General features: G+C 53.3%; 1 protein-coding gene across 2 annotated transcripts; it reads right to left on the reverse strand.

Moving 5' to 3' along the window:
• Nucleotides 1-1,414: 1,414 nt before the first annotated feature.
• LOC105472419 (tensin 4) lies at nt 1,415-27,105 on the reverse strand. Of its 2 annotated transcripts, none has more exons than XM_071083120.1 (13): nt 27,015-27,105; nt 21,630-22,163; nt 14,207-14,630; nt 12,979-13,406; nt 10,843-10,929; nt 10,417-10,542; nt 8,208-8,300; nt 8,013-8,090; nt 6,278-6,346; nt 5,267-5,435; nt 4,166-4,234; nt 3,893-3,919; nt 1,415-3,286 (listed from the first exon to the last, which is right to left on the reverse strand). In XM_071083120.1, the coding sequence occupies exons 2-13, from the start codon at nt 22,066-22,068 to the stop codon at nt 3,145-3,147; spliced, it is 2,151 nt and encodes a 716-aa protein (XP_070939221.1). In that variant the 5' UTR covers nt 22,069-22,163; nt 27,015-27,105; the 3' UTR covers nt 1,415-3,144. The 2 variants fall into 2 exon arrangements, with proteins under 2 accessions (XP_070939221.1, XP_070939222.1); XM_071083121.1 differs by having other exon boundaries at nt 2,463-3,286; nt 12,979-13,355; nt 27,015-27,102.

Below are 27,105 nucleotides of genomic sequence, written 5' to 3' on the forward strand. Positions count from 1 at the left end.
GAGGGCTATAAGGCCTGGAGCCTCCTGGAGAAAACTCTCCTCTGGTGTTCCTGGGTGGATAGGAGGGTGGCTCCTCCCCTCCTGGCTCCTGGCTCGGTGGTTGTCCTGCCTCCCCTCTGCCGTCCAGCCCTCCCAGCCTGTCCAGCCGTCCAGCCCCTGCCGGGCTGGCTGCTTTGCCCTCAGCAAAAGTCTTAAGTTCTCTGCTAAATCTTCTTAGGGGAAACATGAGCTGTGGCAAATGCAGCAGAAATGATCGCCTTCCACGAACTCTGTTCCATGCTGGGCTAAGCAGGGCCAGAGCAGGAGACTGAGAGGAGTCTCCATCTGGAACTGCACTGGGGCAGTGGAAAGGGAGGCAGGGTCTACCCGGCGGGGGTTCAAGGCCCCTGCCACTGGGTCACATAGCTCAGCCCACACAGAAGGAGGGGCTCTCCCGTTCCCAAAGCTCTTTAGGAGAACAGAAGTGCCACAGCCTCTCTTGCATCGCTTGCTGAGGCCTTCTCAGGGCATGCCAGCCTTGGCTTCCTAGTTGCAGTGAAGTCTGGAGCAGGTCTGGGAGGGGGGCATTCCTCTGCGACTGGTTTAGGGGAGGACTGCCACTGGAAGGAGCTGGGGGTAGAACTCCCCACGCCCAGGGTGGGATCAAGAGGCCATAGTCCAGTTCTTTTTCTTTCCTTTTGAGACAGAGTCTCACTCTCACTCAGGCTGGAGTACAGTGGCACAACCACAGCTCACTGCAGCCTTGAACCCCCAGGCTCAAGTGATCCTCCCACCTCAGCCTCCCAAGTAGCCGGGGCTACAGGTATGTGCCACCACACCTGGCTAACTTTTTGTATTTTTTTGTAGAGATAGGGTCTCCCTGTGTTGCCCAGGCTGGTCTCAAACTCCTGGGCTCAATCCTCCGGCTTTGGCCTCCCAAAGTGCTGGGATTACAGACGTGAGACACCACACCCAACCACAGTCCGGTTCTTCAGGGCGGAGCTGGCAGCTCTGGGGCCATCTGGTTTCGGGGACTCTTCCGGACTCTTCTTGAGGAGTTCCTGTTTTGCCCGCCTCTCCTTGCCTCTCAGTGGGGGCTGAGTGAGACTTTGGAATCCATCAGGGGCACCATACACACTCACTTTGGACCCCAGGAAATCACAATCCTCCTGTTTCCCTGGCAAAGAGGCAGGAAAGGGGTGATGAAGAAAGAAGAGCAAGCGTGTTGGGCGTGTGGGGGACACAGAGTGGTTTAAGCAATGGTTTACGACGTGGAAGCCTGTTGAGCCTGTAGTGCCGTGGCCAGGAGCGTGGGAGGGAGTGTGGCACACCTGGTCTCCCCTAAGACACAGCCACCCCCTCCCAAGTCAGGCCCCCTTCTCTGTTCAGGTCTCCATCTCCGAGGGCACAGCCCTGACTGCCTCAGAACTTACTGTTTTGCAAAGACAAACACTTTATTTTTCATGATAGGAGCTGTAGCGGAGTATATGGGGGCCTCTGTCAGCCCCCAGGCTGGGACTGGGCCCTGTGACCTTGAGAACCTCATCTCACATTCTGCAGACTTTGGCGGCAGGGCAGTGCTCGACCACCGGCTGGGTGGGCTGGTCTCAGCCTCTCCCGCAGGCCCAGGGCTGAAATCATAACCATCAGGCCCAACCTTGGCCAAAGATAATGCAGCTTTGGCAGGGCTAGCCGCTGGGAGGGGGCAGGCACTTGCTCCTCCTAGAGCAAGAGTGGGCTTCTTCCCTGACCCTCCCTTCCACCCCGGTAGTGTGGTTTCCTTAGGAACTCAGGCCTGCGGGAGAAATGGTTCCAGCTTCTGGAGGCTGGGTGGGGGTGGGGGTGGGAAAGAGCCCAGCTCCTCCAAGCCTCTTAGGGAAGCGGCCTCCTTGCATTCTTGACTCTCTGCTGCCCCCATGTGGCTGTGAGGTTGGTTGAAGCCACATAGCAGTAGAGGGGCGTGTGTGTGTGTGTGTGTGTGTGTGTGTGTGTGTGTGTGTGTGTGTGTGTGTGTGTGTGTGTGTGTGTTTTGGAGCGTGGGTTGGGGGAGGGCTCAGCAAGACAGGAGCTGAGGCAGAATCACAGAGAGATGGCCCTTATCTCTACTCCCACCGCCTAATATGCAACATTAGGGCAGCTACGATACCAGCTTTGGAATATTCGCCTATCAAGAAATGGAAAGAAGCTGGGCGCGGTGGCTGTGCCTGTAATCCCAGCACTTTGGGAGGCCGAAGCAGGTGGATTACTTGAGGTCAGGAGTTCAAGACCAGCCTGGCCAACATGGTGAAACCCCATCTCTACTAAAAATACAAAATTACCCGGGTGGGTGGCACATGCCTGTAATCCCAGCTACTCGGGAGCCTGAGGCAGGAGAATTGCTTGAACCTGGGAGGTGGAGGTTGCAGTGAACCTAGATCGCACCACCGCAGTCCAGCCTGGGTGACAATGAGACTCCGTCTCAAAAAAAAAAAAAGAAGTGGAAAGAAAAGATGGGGTGATACTCATTGGCAAGGGGGTGCAGGACAGCTAGGTCTCCTCTGACCAAGGGGGCAAGTTCCCCCTGCTGAGCTGCCCGAAATACCATACCCAGCTTGGCCTGCAGCATCCTGGCTGGGTGGACCCAAAAAGCCACCCAGAAAGTGGGAAAAGGAACAGAGGAACAGATATGGAAGGAAATAGAGTCTATCAATTCCCGTTTTGTAGTCAATCCTTGAACATCACTGGCTGCAAGCCAGATACCCCGTGGGTCAACGCCAGGCACCTGAAACAGGGGCTGCAGGTCTCTCGCTCAGATATTGTGTTGGCAGAGCCCAGGTCGATGGGGTCAAAGGGTTCTTGGAGGTTATTTTTATGCAGGGGTCTTCAGATGTGGGCATGCTTCAGAATCATGCAGGAGGGTGTTCAAATGCCCACCAGCATCTGAGAACAGCTGATCTTGTCTATTGGTCTCCTTCTGTGGTTGAGGAAACTGAGGCCTGGGGGGTCTGGATGATGGTGACTGCTGAAGGCCATAGCAGGTTCAAGGGTGTCAACTTTATACCAATCCCCCTAGTCCCACAGATTGGTCTGTCAATATGGCCACAAGCCACACCCATTCAGGGGGTGGAGGGGGGCTCCTTGGTGAGTCCCTGGAGGTGTTGGGAAGGTGCACAGGCAGTCTCTCCCCTACATCCTTTCTGCATCCTGCAGCAGAGCAGTCACCAGGCTGATGACCTGCGAGGCTGGCTGGACCGTGTCATACTCCGCAAATAGGTGGCACACGTTCTCCTGAGGCTCTGTCTGGCTCTTGGCCACAAACCCAAAGATCCTGGTGGGGAAGGGCAGTCTGAGTGAGGGGTGGGACCCAGGGAGGCATCAGGCTGGTGGGAATGGGGTGGTGGGGGGCCCTCAGCCTGCACCTCATTCCTCCCTGCCCCTCCCTTAGCCAATTGGCTCCAGCACCTCCTTAAGATGGGGCTCTCTGAGGAAGAAGGTGCCTCTCCTGTCAGACTGGGAGATTTCCAAGTTCAAGCTCTGGGTTTCGTTTGTTTTGAGTGGGGGCTCCTTGAGGACAGGACCTGTGCATTCCCCATTAGAGTGGAAGCTCCCTGAGGGCAAAGATGCGTCTTGATCATCAGACTGGGACATTCCAATAGCTTGAGGCTCCCTGAAGTTAGAGCCTGTACCTCTTGCAGAAGATTGAGGGCTCCCAGGCTCATGTCGCCTCTATCAGCCCAGAGGCTCTGAGGGCAGTGAAAGTCTTTCCCATCAGATGCGAGCTCCCTGAGGACCAGGGCCTGTGCCCTCATCAACACCTTGGACTATTAAAGTCAGAATGGGGCCTCTTTCCTTCTCTAGTTCCCTCCCCATGTTGGGTTTGGGGCCCTGAGACAGGGACCCCTCTTTGGTAACAGAGTAGACAGGAAGGCCTTACCAGGAGGGCTTGCAGTACTTCTGCCACCTGTAGGAAAAGAACACGATACCGAGTAATGAGGCTTTGCTCCATGCCACAGGACCCTGAAGGAGCCGCAGGACTGGCCAGCTGTGTCCCCGCCCCAGCACACCCCACCCTACCCTCATTCTGTCACCCTGACCCCTTGAGGTTCACAGGCTCCCTCTGGGATCCCAGTCCCAGAGTCGTCAGGACACCTTGGTGGGCAGCTGGGCCCTGGACGGCCTTCTTAGTTTGGCCCAGCCTTGAACTTACTTCCGTTGCTCAGGGTCCATACCACAGAAGCGGAGGGTAGTGAGGGGGTAATGGCGCCGGAAAAACACCCTAGGAGGAGGTGGGGAGAGAAGGGAAGTGATGAGAACCTGTCCCAGTGTCACCCTGCCTCCAGCATCTCTTGTTCCCCCCAAGCTCAGGTGCCCTGTCCTCTAAGAAGTCTCTGGGTTAGACCTCGACGACCGCTACGGCTTTTCCCACCGGGGGGTCCTGCTGCCCTGCTCCTGCCTCTCTCCTCTCATGGGACTTGTCTGCCTGTGTCTTATACTCTGGGGTTTTCTTTCATACCCCTACCATGCCATTTAACTTTTTTTTGGTCCCCTAACTTTTTGAGGACACGAATTACATCTTGGTCATCTCTTGTTTCTCCCTGTGAAGTGCTCAGCCCTGGATCAGGCTCCTGTTAGACTGTGAGATCCCAAGCCTGGGGAAGGGATGATCTCATTTCTCTCCGGGTCCCAGTGTCAGCCAGAGTCTGGCCTAGGGAAGATGTTCCATCAATGGGTGCAGACATGATCAGCACCCATGAATACTAGTTAACTCCATTTTCCTTCTTTTTTTTTTTTTTTTTTTTTTTGAGGTGGTGTTTCACTCTGTCACCCAGGCTGGAGTGCAGTGGGGCGATCTCAGCTCACGGCACCCTCTGCCTCCTGGGTTCAAGCGATTCTCCTGCCTCAGCCTCCCAAGTAGCTGGGATTACAGGTGTGCGCCACCACACCCGGCTAATTTTGTATATTTAGTAGAGATGAGGTTTCACCATGTTGACCAGGCTGGTCTTGAACTCCTGACCTCAGGTGATCCACGCGCCTCGGCCTCCCAAAGTGCTGGGATTACAAGCATGAACCACCACGCCCGGCCTCCGTTAACTCCATTTTCATGTCACGATAAACTGGGGCTTTGGCAGTGGATTGAGGCCTGGAGGAGGCAGGGAAGTTGCCTGGAGTCACTCAGCACATCACTGGCCCCGCTGGGTCATCCAGGACCCTAAACTCGACCTTCATCCCTGATCCGTGACTGTCTCAGCTATCCCCTCCAGCTCTATGCCGCCAGCCCTGCAGCCCTAGGGCAAGGGAAGGCCCTTACTTCCTCTGGACATCCGTCAGGGTGATGCCCTGCTCTGTGACTTTGAAGTGGACCACGGTGGGCGTGGGGAGGACGTCCCTCTCAAAGGTGGTGGAGATGGCCTTCTGCACGGCCAGGGCTCCGGTCAGGGTCTCCACGCTCACTGAGCTCAGGTACAGGGTGTGGCAGCCTGTGGGAGGCAGACACTGTGCTGGGCCACTGACCCAGGCCCAGGGGAGGGGGTGAGTCTCCTGTTCAGGAATCCAGTGGAGCTCCTCTTAGAGCCACCCAACAGGAAGTGGGTGTGTGGGTGATCACAGTCTGAGGCCAACCCCAGAGGGCTTTGGGATCTTCTGTGGCTTTGCATCGCCCTGGCCCCTGGCCCTCCAGCATGGGGCAGGGGAGGGGAAGTTGCCCTGTGTGTAGGGGTGCCCAGGAAAACATCCTTCTGTCCACACTTAACGACTGCCCTCCTCCCCACACCTCTACCCTCAAGGTCTTGGTTCATTGGCGACAGAAGGGACAGAAGACAAGAATGGGGAGGGAAGCCGTTCGTGCTCCGGGCATAGAGCAGGAGCTGTCACTGAGACAAGTGCTGATGTGTGCTGGCCTCTGGGAGTGTGGGTCAGGGACCTTTCCCCTGGTGAAGGCTAGAGGACTCAGACCTGACACCCCATAGAGGATCCCAAACCTGGAAACACCTCCAGGGCAGGCTCCTCAGACCCAGAGAGACTCTAGCACATGTGCACGTGCCCGTGTGCGTGCCCGAGAGACTGCAAGTTCTGCCACCCCACCACCCCCAACCCCACCCCACTTCCCTGCTGGCCTCTCATCTTGTTTTACAGGGGTAACGGGGGGGAGGGGTGGCACCTTGTTAAAGATGCACAAACGAAGCTGAGATGGGAAACACGTGTGGGCCTGTGCGTGTGTGCGTGTGTGTGTGCGTGCGTGCATGCGTGCGTGTGGGCAGGGTCGGGAGGTGCCCTCTTGGGGCACAGCCAAGCTTGGCGTCTCCCGTCCTGTACCACTCACCTGCAGATTTCCTCTGGCAGGAGGCTGGGCTGTCTGTAGAGTCCGAGGCCCCATCTGCACCTCCCAGTTCTGAGCCAAGGCAAAGAAACAGGCCCCCCAGAGGGGCGGGGGTGGAGTGAATGGACCCCTCTCACAGGAACAGGCCTCAGGAATCCCTTTGAAGATCTCCCACCTCCACCCCCATCTCCAGGAAGTGACTCAAACCAGGTGTGATTACCGTAATTAGGCAAACAGGCCACTTTGGGCTCCCTAAATGCTTAGTTTGCAACCCTTTTGATCTCTTCTTCCCCTCCTCGCCCTCTTAGATGGCTGCCATGATCTTGTCCTCACAGGCCCCTGACCTCCTCACTTCTTTTGGACCCTGTCCCAACCCCTGACCTGTCTTTGTGGAAAGCGAGGAGGCTCTCACCAATGCTCCTCTGGGACTCCCCTGCGCCGATGCCCTTCTCAAGCTTCTCCTGCATACCCTTGAGATGCTCTGTTCCATCTGAGCTGTCCCCCTACCTGGCTGTACGCTCTGGATAGGGCATGCTGATCTGAGTTCAAGGTCTGACTCTGCGGGCCTTTGGGCAAATTACTTAACATCTAGAACCGAATCCTTCCCTTCCCTTCCCTTCCTTTCTCTTTCTTTCTTTTTTTTTTTTTGATGAAGTCTCGCTCTGTTGCCCAGGCTAGAGTGCAGTGTCGCGATCTTGGCTCACTGCAACCTCTGCCTCCTGGGCTCAAGTGATTCTCCTACCTCAGCTTCCCAAGTAGCTGGGATTACAGCCACCCACCATTACGTCCGGCTAATTTTTTGTATTTTTAGTAGAGACGGAGTTTCACCATGTTGGTCAGGCTGGTCTCGAACTCCTGACCTCAAGTGACCCCCCTGCCTTGGCTTCCCAAAGTGCTGGGATTACAGGCGTGAGTCACTGTGCCCAGCCCTTATTTTCTTATCTGTGAAATGGGGATGATAACAGCAAAGTCTGCTTCACAAGCTTGTAGTGAAGCATGAATGGGTGAGTGAGTGCTCAACAAATATTGGACCCAGAAAAAGAAAACCTCTCCAAACTATTTGATTTAGGCTCTTTCATCCTCTCAAAGCAGGCTGCTATTTATCCAACATCCATTCTATGCCAGGCATTGCGCTAAGAGCCTTGCCTGAGCTATCTCATTTAGTCTGCACAGCAATCCTATAAGTGGGTACCATGATGATTGTCCCCATTTTATAGATGAGGAAACCGAGGCTCAGAGAGGTCAACATTCTTAAATTTTCATAGCTAAGAGGTGGAGATGTTGAGCGACTCCAGTACACGCAATTTTAACCGTGACACTAAAATAATCCACTGGCCGGGCGCGGTGGCTCAAGCCTGTAATCCCAGCACTTTGGGAGGCCGAGACGGGCGGATCACGAGGTCAGGAGATCGAGACCATCCTGGCTAACACGGTGAAACACCGTTTCTACTAAAAAATACAAAAAAAAAAAAACTAGCTGGGCGAGGTGGCGGGCGCCTGTGGTCCCAGCTACTCGGGAGGCTGAGGCAGGAGAATGGCGTGAACCCGGGAGGCGGAGCTTGCAGTGAGCCAAGATCCGGCCACTGCACTCCAGCCCCGGCGACAGAGCAAGACTCCGTCTCAAAAAAAAAAAAAAAAAAAAAAAAAAAATCCACCAACAAGGTAGAAATGAACCCCATTCTAGTGAGAACAAACAGGTCCCCCACCTTGGCATTCCCTCTTTGGGGCCCAGACCCACCTCTCTGCGGGATGGTGAGTTTGCAGGGCAGGGCCAGGGCCATGATGGAATGCTGGCACACGAAGGCAGAGAGGCTCCCTGAAAGGAAGCAAGCAGCCCTGCATGAGTAGAGCTTCCCTAGCCCACCCCACAGTTCAGAACAGAGACTTCGCTGGTCCCCCATCCCTGGGGAGCCTGGAGGCTGGGGAATCTCACCAAAGTAGGGCTCCTCATCGGCTCCTTTGAGATGCACTCCTTTGGCAGAAGACTCGATGAGGAAGTGTCGAATAAGGTCATTGCTGTCCTCGCCTGGATAGAGAAAGAAGAAAGTGCATTCGGATAGAATTCTACCTTGTGGCTGGGCGCAGTGGCTCACGCCTATGATCCCAGCACTTTGGGGGGCTGAGGCGGGTGGGTCACTTGAGGTCAGGAGTTCGAGATCAGCCTGACTGACGTGGTAAAACCCCGTCTCTATTAAAGATTAAAAAAAAAAAAGCCGGGTGTGTTTCACACGCCTGTAGTCCCAGCTACTCGGGAGGCTGAGGCAGGAGAATCGCTTGAACCTGGGAGGCAGAGGTTGCAGTGAGCCAAGATTGTGTCACTGCACTCCAGCCTGGGTGACAGAGTGAGACTCCGTCTCACCGGAAAAAAAAAAATGCCACCTTGTCCATCCCCCTGCCTCTCACTCCCACAGAGGAGGTGCCAACACATCTGCTCAATGACTCCAGCCACACCCCCTTCAGAAAACCTTTCTCTTCTTCTTCTTTTTTTGGGGGTGGGGTGGGGAAACCTTTCTGTTGCTCAAGAGTTACCAGGGATTTTTTTGTTGTTGTTAGACATTGTCCTGCTCTGTCTCTCAGGCTGGAAGTGCAGTGGCGTGATCTTAGCTTATTTGCCTCAACCTCCTGGGCTTAAGGAATCCTCCCACCTCTGCTTCCTGAGTAGCTAGGACTACAGGCGTGCCCCACCACGTCTGGCTAATTCTTCTGTAGAGACAAGGTCTCACTGTTTTGCTCAGGCTGGTCTCAACTCCTGAGCTCAAGCGGTTCTCCTGCCTGGGCCTCTCAAAATGTTGGGATTACAGGTGTGAGATACAGAGAGGCCTAGGGAATTTTTTTTTTAATTTATTATTTTTTTTTAGACAGGGTCTTATTCTTTGGTCCAGGCAGGAGTGCAGTGGTGTGATCATGGCTCACTGCAGCCTCAAAGACCTCCTGAGTTCAAGCGATTCTCCTGCTTCAGCCTCCCAAGAACCTGGGACTACATGTGTGCTCCACCACACCTGGGTAATTTTTGTAGAGACAGGGTTTTGCTATGTTGCTCAAGCTGGTCTCAGACTCCTGGGCTCAAGCAATCATCCTGCCTCGGCCTCCCAAAGTGCTGGGATTACTAGCGTGAGCCACTGTGCCTGGCAAGGACACTTCTTAATTATTGTATAGATAAATGTTGACTCTTTGCTCTGGTTTCTGTCTCCTCCTGCCCACCAGGTCATCTTTGCTGGAGCCACGCTGGCCCCGGGCGTGGCAGGGGGGCGGGGGGCTGGGGGAGGCGAACAATGACCTTCTGACTCCTTTCCACTAATCCACAGCGTTCTCCTCAGTCTGGGTTCATTGCCTCTTGCAAGGTGTCCTTTATAAGCAACACCCTCCTCAGAGGTCACTTTCTTATTGTGACAGTGAGGCGTACTGTCAAGAACACAAGGCTGGGTGTTTCATCCTCCCTTTATCACTTAATTGCTCTGGGGTCATTAAGTAACTCTGGGAGCCTCCGTTACCTCATCCATTAAATAAGAAGGTGCAATCCTGGGGTTTGAGTGAGGCCTATGACCCAGGTACTTTGCGTTGTAATCATGTTTTCATCTGTCTCCCTGGTGAGGTGGCGTCTGGGTCTGATTCCTCTGTATCCCTGCAACCTCACACAGTGCCTGGTGTGTGGCGGATGCCCTGTGGATGTTTGCTATCAAATGAGCGTGGGAGACCACAGGAAAGCATGTGATAAGAGCTATCACACACACGTGTGCTGAGCTCATACACACACGTGGTAAGCTATCACCCGTGAGATAAGCTAGCTACGCATATAATCACACATTAGGTTCCCTGGAAATGAATCCAGTTTGACTCCAAAGAGAGCAGCCTAGAGGGGGGCTGGGACCCTCCTCCTTCTCTCCCACCGGGAGGAAAAAGCAGGGAACTGGGGGCGGGGCTCGGGAAGGCAGAAGCACTCAGGCTTGCTGTGAAAGGCATTTTTCAGGGTGCCTTGGGGCTGGAGGGCATTGGAGAGAGTACTGGAGTGGACACTTCTCCTAGGTGCTGTTTTAAGACTGGTGCCATGTCACCCTGAAAGCTAATGCCAGAGCCAGGACTGGAAGCTACCACACCCCGCTGCCTCCATGAGACTTTGAGCGAGCACAGAGACAGATGCATACCTGGTCGATTCTGGGCAGATGGGGGAACCTCCTTGACCTTCAGGGCCAGGCCGAAGGAGCCTCGGTATGAAGAGCTGTCCCTTATGACAAAAGCCCCTGGCTCCTCCTTCCTCAGCAGCTCGATTGCTGGAACAATCCTTGAGTCAGAGATGGACACCGCCCCACCTGGACACCCTCTGTCCCCCGTAACAGAGCAGATGTTACAGAGTCACCTTTTGTCCCCAGGAAGTTCTTTCTACTGTCAAATCTCCACCACTCTTGCTGTGGTTCCTACTTCCTTGGGAAGTCATGAGGTCAGCAGGACATCCCCCTCCCCTGCTTCCCTGGACCCACTATTTGCCATTCCTTAACTGTAACCCAGGGCCCTGCCTGATGCAAAGTGCAAGACCCAGATCCGATTCTGGGGTCGCTCATGCTTCCTTTTACCTTGCTCTCGGGTGATGTTTGGCTTAAACCAGTATTTAGATGTGTCCATCACGAACTTCATGGTGGGCTGCATGTCCCTGGTGGGACCTGGAGACAGACAGAGAAGGGGGACCCTGTAGGCTGGACAGATGGGAGCTGAGGGATGTTCACCAGAGAAGGCTGGAGACCCTTCCCTATTCTATTGCTCCAAGGTCTCATTCGACCACCATCCCAGACCCTAACCCCATTGTATCTCCAAACTGCCTACGAGAGGGAAAATCAAACAGAAGGATGCCAGGGTTTGGTGCATCTAGAACTCAGAAGTGCCCTTGTATCCTTGGTAATGAATAAAAAAATGAATAGATACAACCTTAGTTTAAGGAGAAATGGTTTCTCAAATCTAGTGTTGAGTCCCCTGGTGAGGACTGAAATAAGAGATAAACAAGGAATTCTCAGATGCTTCATGTTTGATATCACATTCTCCTCTGTCTTCATAATCCTAAGAATTCCTCAGGGGAATATTCAGCTTGGAAAAGAAAATGACAGAAAACGTGAAGGAGAGGAAAATAGCAGATCCGGGCAGGAAAACATGCCCCTGGGAGGTGGGAGGCTGGGTCTTGACTCTGATATGGGATAATCGAAGCTCAGAGGGAACCAAGTGGACTAAACAACTTCTGAGGGTCTTTAATGTTCCAGTTGCCTATTAAATTAAAATGAATGTTGTTTTGAGAATATTTTGCAGAATTTGAGAAGATCTGGGGGTACAGTTAGTGATATTATGGGACCAAAGCAGGATGGGAATATCACTAGGCTAAGTAAATGTACTCTTTGAGATGCCAAAATGGCCATTTCTCTGGGTCCCTAAGGCAGAGAGCAGTAGCTGTCAACCTTGGCGGCTTGAAAAGGAGTGTTGTGACCAGTTACTCTCAAGTAACTCATTAAAAAAAAGTACTGAAATCTGCAACTGATTTGTCCTAGGAAATCGATCAGGGCAGATGCAAAGGCATGCTGGAAGTGTCATTTTCTCCTGCTTGCCTCCACATGGCTTTGTGAGTGGGAGGGAGCTGTGGGCTATAGTAAACATTTCACCCCACTCCCCCAGAGTTGCCTTGATGCCTGTGAATGTCATGGCCAAGTGGGGGCTGAGAAGCCCTCCGATGGCCGAGGGAGGGGGGACAGGGGGTTGGCAGGGGACTCTGCTCATGGGAGAGGCATCCAGAGGGTGCTAGAGCTTAGCTTCTGTGTTTACTGCCGTAGATTCTGGTTGATTTTGTTCTCCTTGGACGCCTGTGGTCTCAGACCCCGGGGAAGGAGGGTGTTTGCTGTTTTGTGGTTTTCAGCTGTCTGAACTGGAATGCATTGTCTCTATTGCCCCATCCACCCCCTCTGCGTTCTCGTCATCCATGAACGTCAGAGTCAGAACTGACTCGCCCTCTTGCTCTCCTTAAGTTAGTCATCAAGCACATCCTGAGGGTCGCCTGGTTCTGTCCTCTCTCCTCCACCCCCACTGCCCCACCCCGGTTCAGGCCCCTGCTATTCGTTGAGCTGCCAGGGTGATCCACTGAGTGTGCACCTCTGACCCCATCACTTTTCTGTGTGAGGCTCACTGATGGTACCCCATTGCTTAAAAGGCAAATTCCATTTTTCTTTCTTTCTTTTTTTTTTAGTTTGGCATTGAAGGCCTTTCACAATCTGGCTTCAAATTACTCTCAATGACTTGAACCTGCACCCAACATTCCGGCATTTCCTGAACATGCCATGTGCTTCCACACCTTCCCGACTGTGGACTCCCTGCTCTCTCTGCTGGGAAAGCCTTTCCTCTGCTTCTCTGGCCACAAACTTCTGATCTACTTCACAGATCCAGCTCGGATGTCGCTTCCTCTATTCTCCAGACTGAAAGAATCATTCCTTCTACTTTGGCCCATATGATTGAGAATATCTCTTTACCTCCACATTTATCCTACCCTACCGTGAGGATTTGTGTTTGTCTCTTTCTAAACTGTGTCCCTTTGTGTGTCCTTGCTACCTGGCATAGTACCAGACACACAATAGTTGCTCAATAAATGTGTTGACTGGCTGTTGCAGAAACCTACTGGCACTTTATCTATTCCCCCAAGCCAAACCTTACGTTGCTTGAAATATTGGTTTACAACGTACCCTCTGGGCATGTGGTGAAGGGGGCATCTGACAGGGTCTGGCTGTGGCTCCTGGTGCCTGGACAGACCTGGTTGCTGGGAGAAGCAGCTCCAGGTCGAACAGAGCTCTGGTGTCCTGGGCTCCACTGGGGTGGAGAAGACCCTGGTTCTGGGCAGCCGTTGATCAGCACAATGGGTATGTCCACCATGGAGTTGGTGATGGATGGGGGGCAGCTGCTGGCATGTTCTTTGGCCAGTGGTGGACAGTGGGGTGCTCTGGGTTGGCCCATGGTTAGGGTGGGGTTTCTGGGAGCCTGGAAGTCACTGGGTCTCGTACACAGGGACGCTGAGCCAAGGCTGTGGAGGCTGGAGGAAGAGCTGGCTGGACTTTCCAAGGATCTGGAAGATGATTGATGACTGGAGTTGCTGGAGTGCAGGAGGGACTGGCTGCTGCAGCAGGAGAGTCAGACAGGTTGTTAGGGCAGCAGGTGGCTCAGGGGCTAGAGCCAGGCTCTGGATCTGGTGATCTGGGTTCCCGTGGCTTTGGCTAAATAGAACACTGCATACCCCACCCCGTACAGCCCACAGCAAAGTGCACCCCCACCTAATCCTTAAGAGATGGTAAGGATACAGAAATGTCCCTGGATGGTAGGGTCTTTGGTCATTTGAAGTAGCCGATGAGCTGACCCCTGCAGGCTTTGGGCATAGGCTGGCCCCCATTCCGTCTGCCTTCCCAGCCAGGTCGTTCTGACTGAGCTGTCGGATCAGGATCTCCCCAGGCCCCCATGACTCCCAGGAGCCGTGCAGATGGGCTGGACCTACGCTGGACCACAACGTGGCTGATACAGAGGGAACTCCCCAGCTGCAGGAGGAGGCCAGCTTCCCATCCAGCCAGACTTCTCCCCGAGCTCAGAGGCCTGTGCCAGTGGGCATGGCTGTGGAATCCCCAGCCTCTGTGCCAGGGACTGCCTTGGCCAGTGGCTTTGGAGGTGGAGTGGGAAGCAGAGTCCTGTGGTTCGGTCTTCCTGGGGCAGAATGGGTGTGCATGTGCCTGCAGTTCTGCTGTGAGGTCAATAGAGAATTGACCTGGGATGATTGTAAGCGATGCCTAGGCAGGGCATTCCCTTTTGGTTTTGGTGCATGCCCAGATTTTGCTCAGAGTAGGGTGCCTTTCAATGATTTTAGGGGATGTGTGCGTGTGTATGTTTGTGTGTGTATGTGTGTGCAATGTTAGAAGCTACCGAACCTACCTTCCAAACATGTAGCTGACATCAGACGCTGGGCTGGCTGATAGCACGGAGATCCTGCTGGCCCGCTGTGGGGCCAGGCCTCCCAGCCGCTTCTCCAGTCTTGGAGAAGCCACCAGTGGGGAGCCCAAGCCATGGGGGCTCAAGGCTTTGCTCCCCATGCAAGGGATTGAGATACTGGGGGAATATGGGGGTTGAGGGGAGAGACCCTCTGAGGGGGGCAGAGGGCGCTGGTGCCCCCTGCCCTGGTTCCCAGAGAAGATGAGACTCTCACTGCTGCTTCGTGTCTCTCGGGGGACGTCTCTGGAAAGGAGGAGGCCACCACTGCGAGGGGAGCCGAAGGGTGGGGTGACAGAGGGGCTGGAGCAGCGTTGGGGGCCATCATGGCACCTTGATCTGGCGGAGGTCACCTCGATGTACTTTATGTCTTTGGGGGAGAAAAACAGAGCATTGGTGAAACACAGGAGCCTGGACTCATAGAACAGAAAGGCTGGAAGTGTCCTCAAGGCCATTCTGTCCCCTCTTTTATAGAGATGAGGAAACTAAGGCGCAGAGAGGAGGGCCCAACTCCATCTTCAGGGCCCAGTTCCAAAGTCACCCTTCCTGTGACAACTTCTCTTGGGTGAGGAGATGCCATAGAGGACCGAGGCCTTGGAATGAGACAGACCCAGGCTTCAGATCTGGCTCTGCTACTTTTTCTCTGAGAGAGTTTGGCCAAAAGACTTCACCACCCAGGGTCTCAGTTTCCACACCTGTAAAGTGGGGCAACTGCATCCAGCCTCTTGTTGTTACAAAAAGGATGAAGTGACACTTGTGCAGGCAGCACAGCACTGTTCTTGGCACAGAGCAGGTGCTTAAAAATTGGGCAACCCTCTCCTTTGTCTGTGCCCTTTTCCTAGGTTGAAATGGCCACTTGATGGGTTGTACCAGTGATACTTTCTGATGCCTCTGCTACTCAGGGTGTGTGAAAGTGGTTTCTCTGAGGCTGGGCGCAGTGGCTCACATCTGGAATCCCAGCACTTTGGGAGGCCGAGGCGGGTGGATCACCTGAGGTCAGCAGTTCAAGACCAGCCTGGCCAACATGGCGAACCCCATCTCTACCAAAACTACAAAAATTAGCCGTGCGCCTGTAATCCCAGCTACTTGGGAGGCTGAGGCACGAGAATCGCTTGAACTGGGGAGGCAGAGGTTGCAGTGAGCCGAGATTGTGCCACTGCACTCCAGCCTGGGTGACAAGAGTGAAACTCCATGTCCAAAAAAAAAAAAAAAAAAAAAAAACCCAACAAAAAAACGAAGTGATATTTCTGTACCTGCAATGAAAGCAGGGATTCCCAAGCTTGGTTACACACTAGACTCACCCCAGGCTGCGCCTCCTGCCAATTAGATTAAACTCTCAAGGGTGTTAACCCAGGCCTCAGTTTTGTTTGTTTTCCAGTTTTTCAGGTGAGTGCAGTAGACCATGAATGGCCCAGCAGGACCATATCACCTGGGCTCCACCCCTACGGAAACATAATCTGCATTTTAGCGAGGCCACCCAGGGCATGTGAATATGCAGTGGAGTTTGAGAACCCTGCTTTGGAGCAGGCACTCCCTGAGCGCAGGGCTTGCTGCATTCTTGAGCTATGGATCTCCCGGGGGGATCGTAACTGGTACACAGGGATCACCCAACACACCCCAGGCTGCCGACTCGCTCCAGCGCCCTTTCCGCTCCCCGGTCGGGGCACCTGGGACTCTTGGGATTCTGAGGCCTTGTTCCTCTCCCGAGGTCAGCCTAGGAGTGGGCTGCTCTGCGGTTCTCCCTATGGTGAGGATGAACACCCTTCCTCCTGACCTGGGGGAGGGGAATTGTCCTTGGTCTTGTTCCAGCAAAGCTGGAGGAAGGCGGGGGTTAATGAGCTGCTCTTTTCTGAAGAGTGTGAGTCTTGCCTCTGGCTTCCTGGCATGGAGGCTGGGGAAATTGGGGAGAACGTGCACCCTCAGCTCCCACCTGCCTGGGGCCCTGGCACATGTACTGTTCCTCCCCGTTATGACTGTGGAGCCCCAGCCTGCCTCAGCCCGCTCCAGGGTAGGGCCATCTGGCCCTGCTCACGGTTACTGCCTCTGTCTGAGCCTGCTTGGGCCACACGGAGGGGGTGGGGAGTTACATCAGATGAGCAAGGGCTGGCAGCTGACCGGGGCTTGCTGCTCAGCGGGTGGAGGAAGAGCCTGGCTTTGTAGCAAAACAAACCTGGGGTGAGTCCTGGCTTTGCTGCTTTTCAGCCAAGGGCATTGTGTAACTTTCCGACCCTCTCTGAGCCTCTGTTTCCTTATCTGCAAAGTGAGGATCTGAAACCAGTCTTCCAAGGCTGTGATGAGGATGAAATACAATAGCCTGGAGCCCGGCCCATGGTGAGGCTCGAGAGAGGAGCCTTTCCTACCTGCCTGCTTTTTGGGGGCAGTATTGGCCAAATGGAGCCCTCTTTCTGGCTAAGGTTGGGGATCTCTCTGCTTAGAAAGATGACTGCAAGGTGAGACTCTTTGGGGGACTGTATGGTGGGCTCCGGAAGAAAAGAGATCTTGGAATGGGCTGGATTCTTCTGGAAGGCTGGAAAGCACAACTTCAATTTTTATAGGACTTTATAGTGTTTATACCCATAATCTCCTCTGAACCTCGTAACAGCCCTTGAGCAGGGCAGGCATTATTTTTTACAGAGGAGGAAACTGAGGCTTGGAGAAGAGTGGGGATGGAGCTAACACTTAGTGTACAACGATGTTTCATAGAGACTGGTCTTTATTGAGTGCAATGTGCCGGGACCACTACGAACACATTGCTTGTATTAGCTCTTTTAACCCTCGTGACAACTCTATTGAAGTAGGGAATGCTATTAACGCCCATATAACAGATGGGAAATCTGGAAGGCTCAGAAAGGTGAAGTGAGTTATCTGATGCTGCACAGGCAGGGAGCGTTGCTAAGCTCTGTTTAGGGACTGCTTCTTCCAGGATGAGCCCTGCCCCAAGGCCTTGCCCCGTGAGAAGGTGCTTGGCTGCTTTGGGGAGGATCTCTTGGCCTGGTGAAGCTCTGGGCTCCCCACTCACTGGGTCATCTAAACATCCACCAGGGACCTTGCTGGGGGCGCTGAGTAAGGAGAGTGGGAGGGGAGGGAGGAGCCCCGTGCTCACCTTCCGTGGCTGTCCCAAGGTGGGTGTAGCTGGGGGGGTGGGGCTGGGGGCCTCCACCCACCGCAGGGGTTTAGTCGCTGTTTACTGGCCTGTGGGGCAAGTCTGAGCAGTGCTGGGTGGGTGCCGGCACCAGCCCCAGGCAGGCGGGTGAGTGGAGGGAGGGCATGTAGGTGAGGGGTGGAGAGACAGTTATTAAACCCCCTTCACTTGGGCTGGTAAACAGCCTTGTCTGGCAGAAATTGCTGGAAAATGAAAGTGGGGGCCTGTTCCAAAGATGGGGTGGGGGACGTTGGAGAGGATAAAGGAAGGGACATGGTGTTTGCTTCTAGGAACCACATTCCCTGTGGGATGGGGGCGCCCGGGACAAGTTTAAAGGAAGGCAGGAGCAGGGAACCTGGGGAAGGTTTGTGAAGCGCCCAGGAGGATGGGTCTCAGAAGAGGAGCCTGCAGGCTGTCTCCAACCTGATGGATTCTGTGATGCCCCAGAGGGCAGAGGACTAGACTTTAGAAAGAGAGAAAGGACAGTGGCCTACGGAGCCCAGAAGGCTGGGGTTTGAGGCCTGACCTGTCTCTCCCTGGCTGTGTGACTGTGAGCCATCACGCACCCACCCTGAGCCTCAGTTTCCTCATCTGTAACAGGAGGTTTCCACTATTTCCTTCAAAAGCCAGACACTGGGATCATGGATTACATGGACTCTTTTTTTTTTTTTGAGACAGGGTCTCACTCTTGCCCAGGCTGGACTGCAGTGGCAGGATCTTGGCTCACTGCAGCCTCCACCTCCCAGGCTAAGGTGATTCTTCCACCTCATCCTCCCAAGTAGATGGGATGACAGGTTCGTGCCATCACACCCAACTAATTTTTGTATTTTTAGTAGAGACGGGTTTTCGCCATGTTGGCCAGGCTGGTACATGGAATAGTTTTTTTTTTTTTTTTTTTTTTTTTTTAAATTCTGGGCTGGGTGATATGGCTCACGCCTGTAATCCCAGAACTTTGGGAAGCTGAGGAAGGAGGATCACTTGAGGTAGGCTGGGCAACATGGCGAGACTGTGTCTCTACAAAAAGTTTAAAGATTACCGGGTTGGCAGGGCGTGGTGGCTCACACCTGTAATCCCAGCACTTTGGGAGGCCAAGGTGGGTGAATCACTGAGGTGGGTGAGGTCAAGAGTTCAAGACCAGCCTGGCCAACATGGTGAAACCCCGTTTCTACTAAAAATACAAAAAAATTAGCTGGGCATGGTGGTGGGCACCTGTAATCCCTGCTATTCGGGAGCCTGAGGTATGAGAATCGCTTGAACCCTGGGAGGCAGAGACTCCATCACCCACCCAAAAAAAAAAAAAAAAAAAAGAGATTAGCCGGGCGTGGTGACATATGCCTGTAGTCCCAGCTACTGGGGAGGCTGAGGTGGGAGGATTGCTTGAGCCCAGGCATTGAAGGCTGCAGTGAGCTACGATCACACCACTGCACTCTAGCCTGGGCAACACAATGAGACCCTGTCTCAAAAAAATATATGTATATATATTAGGGGAAATGTCAACATAGAATTGCCAATGTTTAATTTTAAAATTGTCCACGTTAGGACGAAGAGGAACAGTAAACATCTCCTAGCACGGTAATGTCAGAGTTCTTTCCTTGAACAGCCCAAAAGTAGGAAGGATGAGATTGTAAAATGGCAGGGGATCCTCCACTCTGAATACATTTAGAGGTAAGAGAACTCACCACAACGCTCAGAGTTGTAGGCTGCCATGGGCCAGTGAGAGCTTTGTCACCAGCAATAGGGTCTGCGGGGAGGATTTTGGGCGCAGGTGCCTGCTATTCTTAGTGATGGTGGAGAACTTCTCAATGGGGAGCTGACTGGCTGGGCTGTCTTAGGAGGCAGTGAACTCCCAGGCATTGCAGGTGTCCAGGCGGAGGTTAGAGGAAGGGATTTTTTTTTTTTCTCCATCAGAAGGGGCCAGGGCAGTGAGGCAGCTTCCTCAGGACCTTCTGGCCGCTGCCTGCCTTACATTCCCTGTTCCCCAGAGTTAGGTGGACACACGTTCACAATGGCATGTGGTGCCTGGGGCATCTGTGGATGTGGACCCATGGCATCAGCCCTAAGCTGACCATGAGCCCCTTCCGTGGAGGAAGGGCCCAGTTGTCACCAACCCTCACCCAACATGTGTGGACGTTCCACAGGGACTGGTTTTGCCCCACCTGGCCTTGGATATGTGGAACTCCTGTCCTGGGGCATGAATGGTAAGAGCCTGGGCTTACTCCTGCCAACAGTAATTAGGCCCAAGACGCCTTTCCTGCAGTGACGTGCCCATGACTGGCCTTAAGAAACAGGAAGACCCTTGAGGGACAGTTTCTTTAACAGGCCTGGCAGGCAATGCTTGGCGAAAGGGGGCAGAGCAGGCAGGAGCCCAGGAGCCCAGGAACCCGGGGTGCCAGAGGGCGTGGGTGCTGGGCTGGCCTCCACCTCAGAGCCCAAACCTACCCTGGGGCTAGCCCGACGTGCAACCCCAATGTTTAATAAAAACAGCTACGATTTAGAATAGCGTATAGTATGCCAGGATTAGTGATAAGCAGCCAACAAATGTAATTTCTTTCAATCCCCATAACCCCCTTTGAGGTAAGAACTCTCATTATCTCCATTTCTCGGATGAGGAATCCGTGACACAAAGCGGTGAAGCAAGCAGCTTGTGAAAGCTCTGCCTGACGCCAGCCATTAGGCTAGACTGGCTCCTTACCCAACCCCAGCAACCCCAGCTTTCTCATTTGCGAAACGGAGATAAAATATTTGGCTGGGCTCACGCCTGTAATCCCAGCACTTTGGGAGGGCGAGGTGGGTGGATCACTTGAGCTCAGGAGTTCGAGGCCAGTCTGGCCAACATGGTGAAACCCTGTCTCTACTGAAAATACAAAAATTAGCTGGGCCTGGTGGCAGGTGCCTGTAATCCCAGCTACTGGGGAGGCTGAGGCAGGAGAATTGCTTGAACCTGGGAGGTGGAGGTTGTAGTGAGCTGAGATTGTGCTGTTGCACTCCAGCCTGGGTGACAGTGAGACTCCATTGAAAAAAAAAAAAATCAGCTCAGGGAGTGGATTGAGAGGATTGAAGATTCCACATAAAGTGCTCAACACAGTGCCTTATATATAATATGTGTCCAGTAAGTGGAATATCTTATGGCTCCTATCTCTAATCCTAATGATGCACCCCCTCACCCTTGCTGGTCTTCCAACCTGTCTAATGTGCCTGCTCCTTGACCCTCATCAAGAGCTTCCTTGAAACTCTTTGTTCAGGAAACTGAAGCCAGATGTAGGAATTTCCAGGTTCCTTTGGACTCGGTGGTGGCCTGGAATTGGCTTGTATCGGCTGGTTAAGAGCTGATTGTTAAATTTTCAGGATTTTGTCCAGCTGGTTACTAAACCCAGCCATTGAGTAATTACATTATGTACACTTACAATGAAATAACTTCCATTAAAAACAAAGGTAATAAATACTCAAAATTCATCACATCCCAATTATTTTACAACAATGTCTCCCCATCCTCCTTATTATTGTCTGTGCTGTCAGGGTTATTGACCATCTGTCGTGTCGGTGTGGTGGCAAGGCTGTGTAACAGCCTGCTACTCCACGTGTCTCCAGCTCCTCATTCAGTGACATCATGTTGGTAGCTTGAAATTGGCCAGAGGGGGAGAATTTACACTGTGGAAATGGGCAGAAGCTTCAAATCAGCTCCCTCTGCCCCTGCTCCCCAACCAGGGAGCCAGGGAAACATTCACCAGCATACCACTGCTTGAACACTACTGGGTCCTTATCCTACCATTTCCAGTGTAGGCCTCTCCGGAAAGATACCCCCCTAAACAAGGACAGAGGTCCAGATAGCAATCCTACCAACATTTCAGGGGGGCCCCAGGTGAGGCTCTGAAGTGAAACACCCTAGGACAGTGGGGGTCAGGGATCCACATTTACTGAGCTCTTCCTTATGGGCATGGTACTGCACAAAACACTTTCTATAGGAGCTTATTTGAGTCCTCATAAAGTCATAGAAAATTGGTATCTATCACTTTCCAAACTCAGGAAGCAAATAGAATTGGCTAGTGAGGGAAACTTGTATTTATCCCTTTTGTGTAGCATAGAAAACAGAGGGGTTGGTAACTTGGTTAGGTTTGCACAGTATCTCCCAACAGGACAGGGTCCCCTTCTCTGTACAAAGGAAAGTCCTTCTTCCTCATAAGGTCTGGCGCCAAGCCCTGCTCCTAGTACTGTGCCCCAAATCCTTACCCAAGGCTTCAGGTTCCTCCTTCTTTCTCACTGACATGGTGCTCTGGGCCGGCTCAGCCCGGGGGCCCCCAGTCCCTTGGGGAAGCAGCTGGAAGGTGGGGTCCAGTTCCAGGATCATCTGATTGAGGCTCTCCAGTGAGAAGTCAATGTAGGAGTCAAGGTCTTCCGGGGTTCCCAAGGCCTGCTCGCCAGGGGACGGCAGGAAGCAGGTGGCTTTGGCCTGGGCCTGTGGGGCTTGCTGGAGTCGGTCAGGGGGCCCCATGCAGGGCACGGGGGCCATCAGGGCCTGGGCTCCCCAGCCTTCTGTGGTGTAGTAAGAACACTGGGGCGGCAGGCTGGGGCTGGGTGCTGGGTGCAGGGTCCTCCTGGGCTCGTCACAAGGTGCCAAGCTGACAGCATGGCCTCCTGCCAGCAGTGGGCTGGACATCACCTGGGACATGGTGGGGATGGTGACCTCTGCGGTTTACCTCTGGTTTTCAACCAGCCTCACTGACATCCCAGAGATCTCACTTGCCAACCAGAAGCTCCCAGGACCTGAAAGAGTCCAAGAGTGGGAATGGAGTAACTTCTGTAGGTGAAGCCCCTGCCTCCCCACCCTCCATACAAGAGCGAATTTATTCATTCATTTAAAAGCATGGATGCTGGAGCCAGACCACCTGGGTTTGCAGCCTGGCTCCACCACCTACTAGCTGTATAACCTTGGGCAAGTTAATTGACTTCTCTGTGCCTCAGTTCCCTTGTCTATAAAACAAGTTAATATTTGTAATGTGCTTAGAACAGTGCCTGGCACAAAACAAGCCCATTATGTAAGTGATCATTAAATAAAGTAACTTCAGGCCGGGTGTGGTGGCTCAAGCCTCTAATCCCAGCACTTTGGGAGGCTGAGACGGGCGGATCACGAGGTCAGGAGATCGAGACCATCCTGGCTAACACGGTGAAACCCCGTCTCTACTAAAAAATACAAAAAACTAGCCGGGCGAGGTGGCGGGCGCCTGTAGTCCCAGCTACTCGGGAGGCTGAGGCAGGAGAATGGCGTAAACCCGAGAGGTGGAGCTTGCAGTGAGCTGAGATCCAGCCACTGCACTCCAGCCTGGGCGACAGAGCGAGACTCTGTCTCCAAAATAAATAAATAAATAAATAAAGTACCTTCAGTAGCTGTTTACTGAATATCTACTACATCCCAGGTGTGTTTATTAAGTAAATACTACTTAATGTTTACTGAGTAATTATCCACATAAGCTCTGGTATTTTTAAAAATCCTCATCACAACTGTATAAGGTAGGTACTATTATCCCATTTTACAGGGAGAGAACTGAGGCACAGAGAGGTAGGTAACTTGCCCAAGGGTCACACTGCCAACAAGTGTCAGAGAAGGAATGGGCCCCCAGCTGCGTGATGTCCGAGTGCCTGCACTTGGGCCAGTTGGTGAAACAGACAAGTAAGCGAGCGAACAACTGTAAGCAGTGTCACGAGGAGGAGAGGAGGGACAGTGGACTTTCCTAGTTTAGTGGGGGAGGTTAGGGAGGCCTTCCTGGAGGAAGGGACATGCAAAGGGAGATAAGCAGGAAAAGCAAGAGGTAGCTGTGGAAGATGGGTAGGGATGAGGAGGCAGAGAGGAAGGTTTAAAGCAGAGGGGATGGGCTGGGCGCGATGGCTCACACCTGTAATCCCAGCACTTTGGGAGTCTGAGGTGGGCTGATCCCTTGAGGTCAGGAGTTTGAGACCAGCCTGGCGAACATGGTGAAACCCCATCTCTACTAAAAATATAAAAATTAGCTGGCATGATGGCGTGTGCCTGTAATTCCAGCTACTCAGGAGGCTGGGGCAGGAGGATTGCTTGAAGCTGGGAGGCAGAGGTTGCAGTGAGCCAAGATAGAGCCAATGCACTGCAGCCTGGGCGACAGAGCGAGACTCTGTCTCTAAATAAACAAACATCAAATAACTACATAAATAAAACAAATAAATAAATAAAGTAGAGGGGACCATTTGTGCAAAAGTCTGGCCAGCAGGGAAACTCACAAGACACTATTGAGCACCTGAGTAACAGGGCACCTGGGGTGGGTAGAGGAGATGGGGCGGGGGAGGCAGGCTGGCCAGATCCCGCAGGGCCTTGCAGGCTGGGCTCAGGACTGCCAGCTCAACCCTGAGGGGCAACAGGGAGCCTCTGAAAAGTTTTGAGCTGGGGAGTGACATCATCAGATGCTATTCATTTCCTTGGGGCTCATTTGGGAAAGAGATGTCCCAACCTCTTCATTTTCCTGACTGTGAAAAGTCTTTTCCATTGTCTAACCTTAATGCCACATGCTAGTTTCTTGTAGGTGGGGCTTGGTAAGGAGGTAAGAGGTTCTGGGATTGAGGCTGCCAAGAAAACTGTACAGAGCTGCAATGTGCTGGTTGCACTCCCAGTGGGTGCTCTGAGCTTTGCTGCCTGTTCCCAGCCCCCACCAACACCCCCCCCCGACTCTCTTTCTTCTCATTGCCAAGACGCTTCCTTTACATCCTGCTTTGGAGTCAGACCTTAGCACTGGAAAAGGTATCTGAGACTAGCCTGGGAGAAGAGAAAATGGGCTCAGGGATCCGAAGATTTAGATTTGACTTCTAGCTCAAATAAGCTCCTTATGGTATGACTCTGACCCTGAGTTTCCTCATCTGTGAGATGGGAGTGAGAATTCCTGCCCTGCACCCTCCCAGAGAGTGTTACGGCACCAGTGAGGTGCTCCTTGTGAAGGTAGTTAGGCAATTCTAAATAGTACTTAGAAAGAAGGACTTAACGGAGTATAACAGCCTCATTAACAGTAGCTTCCATTTTTTGAGCGCTGACCATGTGCCAGGTAGTTTACATTTGGGAACTCAATCCTCTCACAGCTCTAGGAAGTACTGCACCCTATTGTCAGTCCTCTTGATTTTTTTTTCTTGAGACAGGGTCTCGCTCTGTTGCCCAGGCTAGAGTACAGTGGCACAGTCATGGCTCACTGCAGCCTTGATCTCCTGCGGCTCAAGTGATTCTACCCTCCTGAGTGGCCGGGACTACAGGCTTGTGCCCTACACCCCGCGAATTTTTTTGTAGAAAGAGGGTCTCACTTTGTTGCCCAGGCTGGTCTTGAACTCCTGGGCTCAAGTGCTCCTCCTTCCTCGGCCTCCCAAAGTGCTAAGATTACAGGTGTGAGCTGCTGTGCCTGGCCTTATTTATTTATTTTGAGTTATCAGTTCATTTTACAGATAAAGATAGTGAGACTCCGAGAGGTCAAGAAACACGCTTCACATCCAGCAAAATGGTGGAGCTGGGATTCAAACCCAGGTGTGGGATTTTGGAATCTTAATTCCTTATGCCACATGGAATTCAAGTGCAGAGGGACACCTGGGATTTGGAGAGGGGGCGTGATTGGCTGAAGGTCGCACAGGTTTCATGAGAAAAGCCAGGCCCCCTTCCCCTCTCCCGCCTCCCCACACCCCCGCGGCTCCCGTAGGTCTGATGCCAGACTTTTCCTTGGCCAGGTCCTGCAGGGGGCGGGGCATCCCGGGCACGGGAAGCTTTCTATAAATGGAAGTGGAAGGGAGCCGGCCTCTGCGCTCCCGCCCTCCCGGGACAGCTGAGGACACAGAGCCGGAACCGCGGCTTTTTCCACACAGGCTCCAAGTGGACTGGGTTTGTTGGGACAGGAGTTTTCTGGCTGTGTCCTGCAGAGGAGGCTGGGGCTGCTGACTTTGCAGAGCTCAAGGAGGGCTGGGTGTCCCCTTGCGACCAGGATCCAGGATACCTGCTTACTAATTTGGACACAGCTTTGGTGCCACCCTGGGCAAGCATCCTTTCCTCTCTGGGCAGACCTCAGTTGTCCCATCTGTATGATGGGGATATGATAGTAACAGACACCAAACACCTTGCATTTTCTCAGCAGTTCTCTGAGGAGGGTGCTATTGCTGCAGGGCTGGAGAGGTTGAGGAATTTGCCCAAGGTCATACAACGTGAACTGTGAATAGGGGTTTAAACCCAGGTGGTCTTCCTCCAGGGTCTCACACTTTTAGTCTCTGCTGCTGCTGCACATATTTAAGAACCCTGTCCAACATTGCCCCTTCTGGGATTCTGGAACCAAGAGGGACGGACCTGGAGCTGAGCACAGGGCAGGTAGCCCCTAAGCTCCTCTTCAGCTTCCCCTCACTTTTAAGGCTCCACATTGCCCTTGGATGTCCCAGGGCAGGGTTTACCCCTGTATTCCTGAAAGCTGCGCCTTTCGCGGCCCCACACACTCCTCTAACTTGCTCTTTCTTGGTGGAAGTGGTGAGGAGAGTCCCTGGGCCCGGGTCTCTGTGTGGTTGGGATGCACGGGGCAGGGGCAAGGAGGGCTCCAGCCACCTCCCCGCCCTGTTTGTGGGTGCCCCTCTCCGGCTCCCACTTCTGATTCTGACTCAGATCTCTTTCTTTGTTCCCAAGGACTCTGGGGAGTCCTGGCACCTTGGCAAATCCCCTCTTCTGTGTCATTGCCAACCTCTTCTCCTGACTTACTCTCTCCCTACGAGCCCAGGTCAGTAAAGGGAGAGGGTGGGGCAAGGGTAAAGCCTGAGTCTCCCCCAAAAGCACTTTGCCTGATTAGCCCAATCTCCACTGCACCCCGTATTTTTGAAAACTGGCTCCCGATCTTCCCATCCCTCCCACCCAGACCCGGTGACGCAGGATGTGGACCGCAGGCAGAGACTACAGGACCAGTGAAGGCCAGCCGCCCCACCTCCCATTCCTGCCTACCTCTGAAGGGCCCAGAGGGCTCCCGGAGTGCTGGGAGGCAGGAGGCCTGGATGCTGTGTCCAGTCCCTTTCCATGACCTCAGGCAAGCCTCTTCTCCCTGGCCCTCAGCTCTCTCATCTGTTCACCGAGGGGCACAGTTTTAGTTCCCTTAAAGTGCTGAACTCTGCGGTCTGTGATCCTGAGACCATCTCAGTCTCATCCACATCCTCCACCCCATTTCTCCCAATCTTCACTCTGAGCCCTGAGAAGTGGAGAAGCTGAGGACAAAAGGTTAAATGAGTCTGGGCTCACGCCTGTAATCCCAGCACTTTGGGAGGCTAAGGTGGGAGTATCACCTGAGGTCAGGAGTTCGAGACCAGCCTGGCCAACATGGTGAAACCCCGTCTCTACTAAACATAAGAAAATTAGCCGGGCATGGTGGCACACACTTGTAATCCTAGCTACTTGGGAGGCTGGGGCAGGAAAATTGCTTGAACCCTGGAGGCAGATGTTGGCAGTGAGCCGAGATCATGCCACTGTACTCCAGCCTGGGCGACAGAGCAAGACTCCGTCTCAAAAAAAAGAAAAAAAAAATTAAACAGTTAAATGAGTCAGGGCTGGCAAAGGTGCTCAGTGTTCCTCTCTTCTTAAAGAATAAAGGCACCTACCTGGTGTCCACGGGTGGGCAGACTGTTGTGTTCACTACTGGCTCCTGGGACCAAGACGACTCAGAGTCCAGGTGAAGAGTCACGAGAGGCG

The sequence above is a fragment of the Macaca nemestrina genome, chromosome 17 (assembly GCF_043159975.1).
Source record: "Macaca nemestrina isolate mMacNem1 chromosome 17, mMacNem.hap1, whole genome shotgun sequence".
NCBI classification, from domain to species: Eukaryota; Metazoa; Chordata; class Mammalia; order Primates; family Cercopithecidae; genus Macaca; species Macaca nemestrina.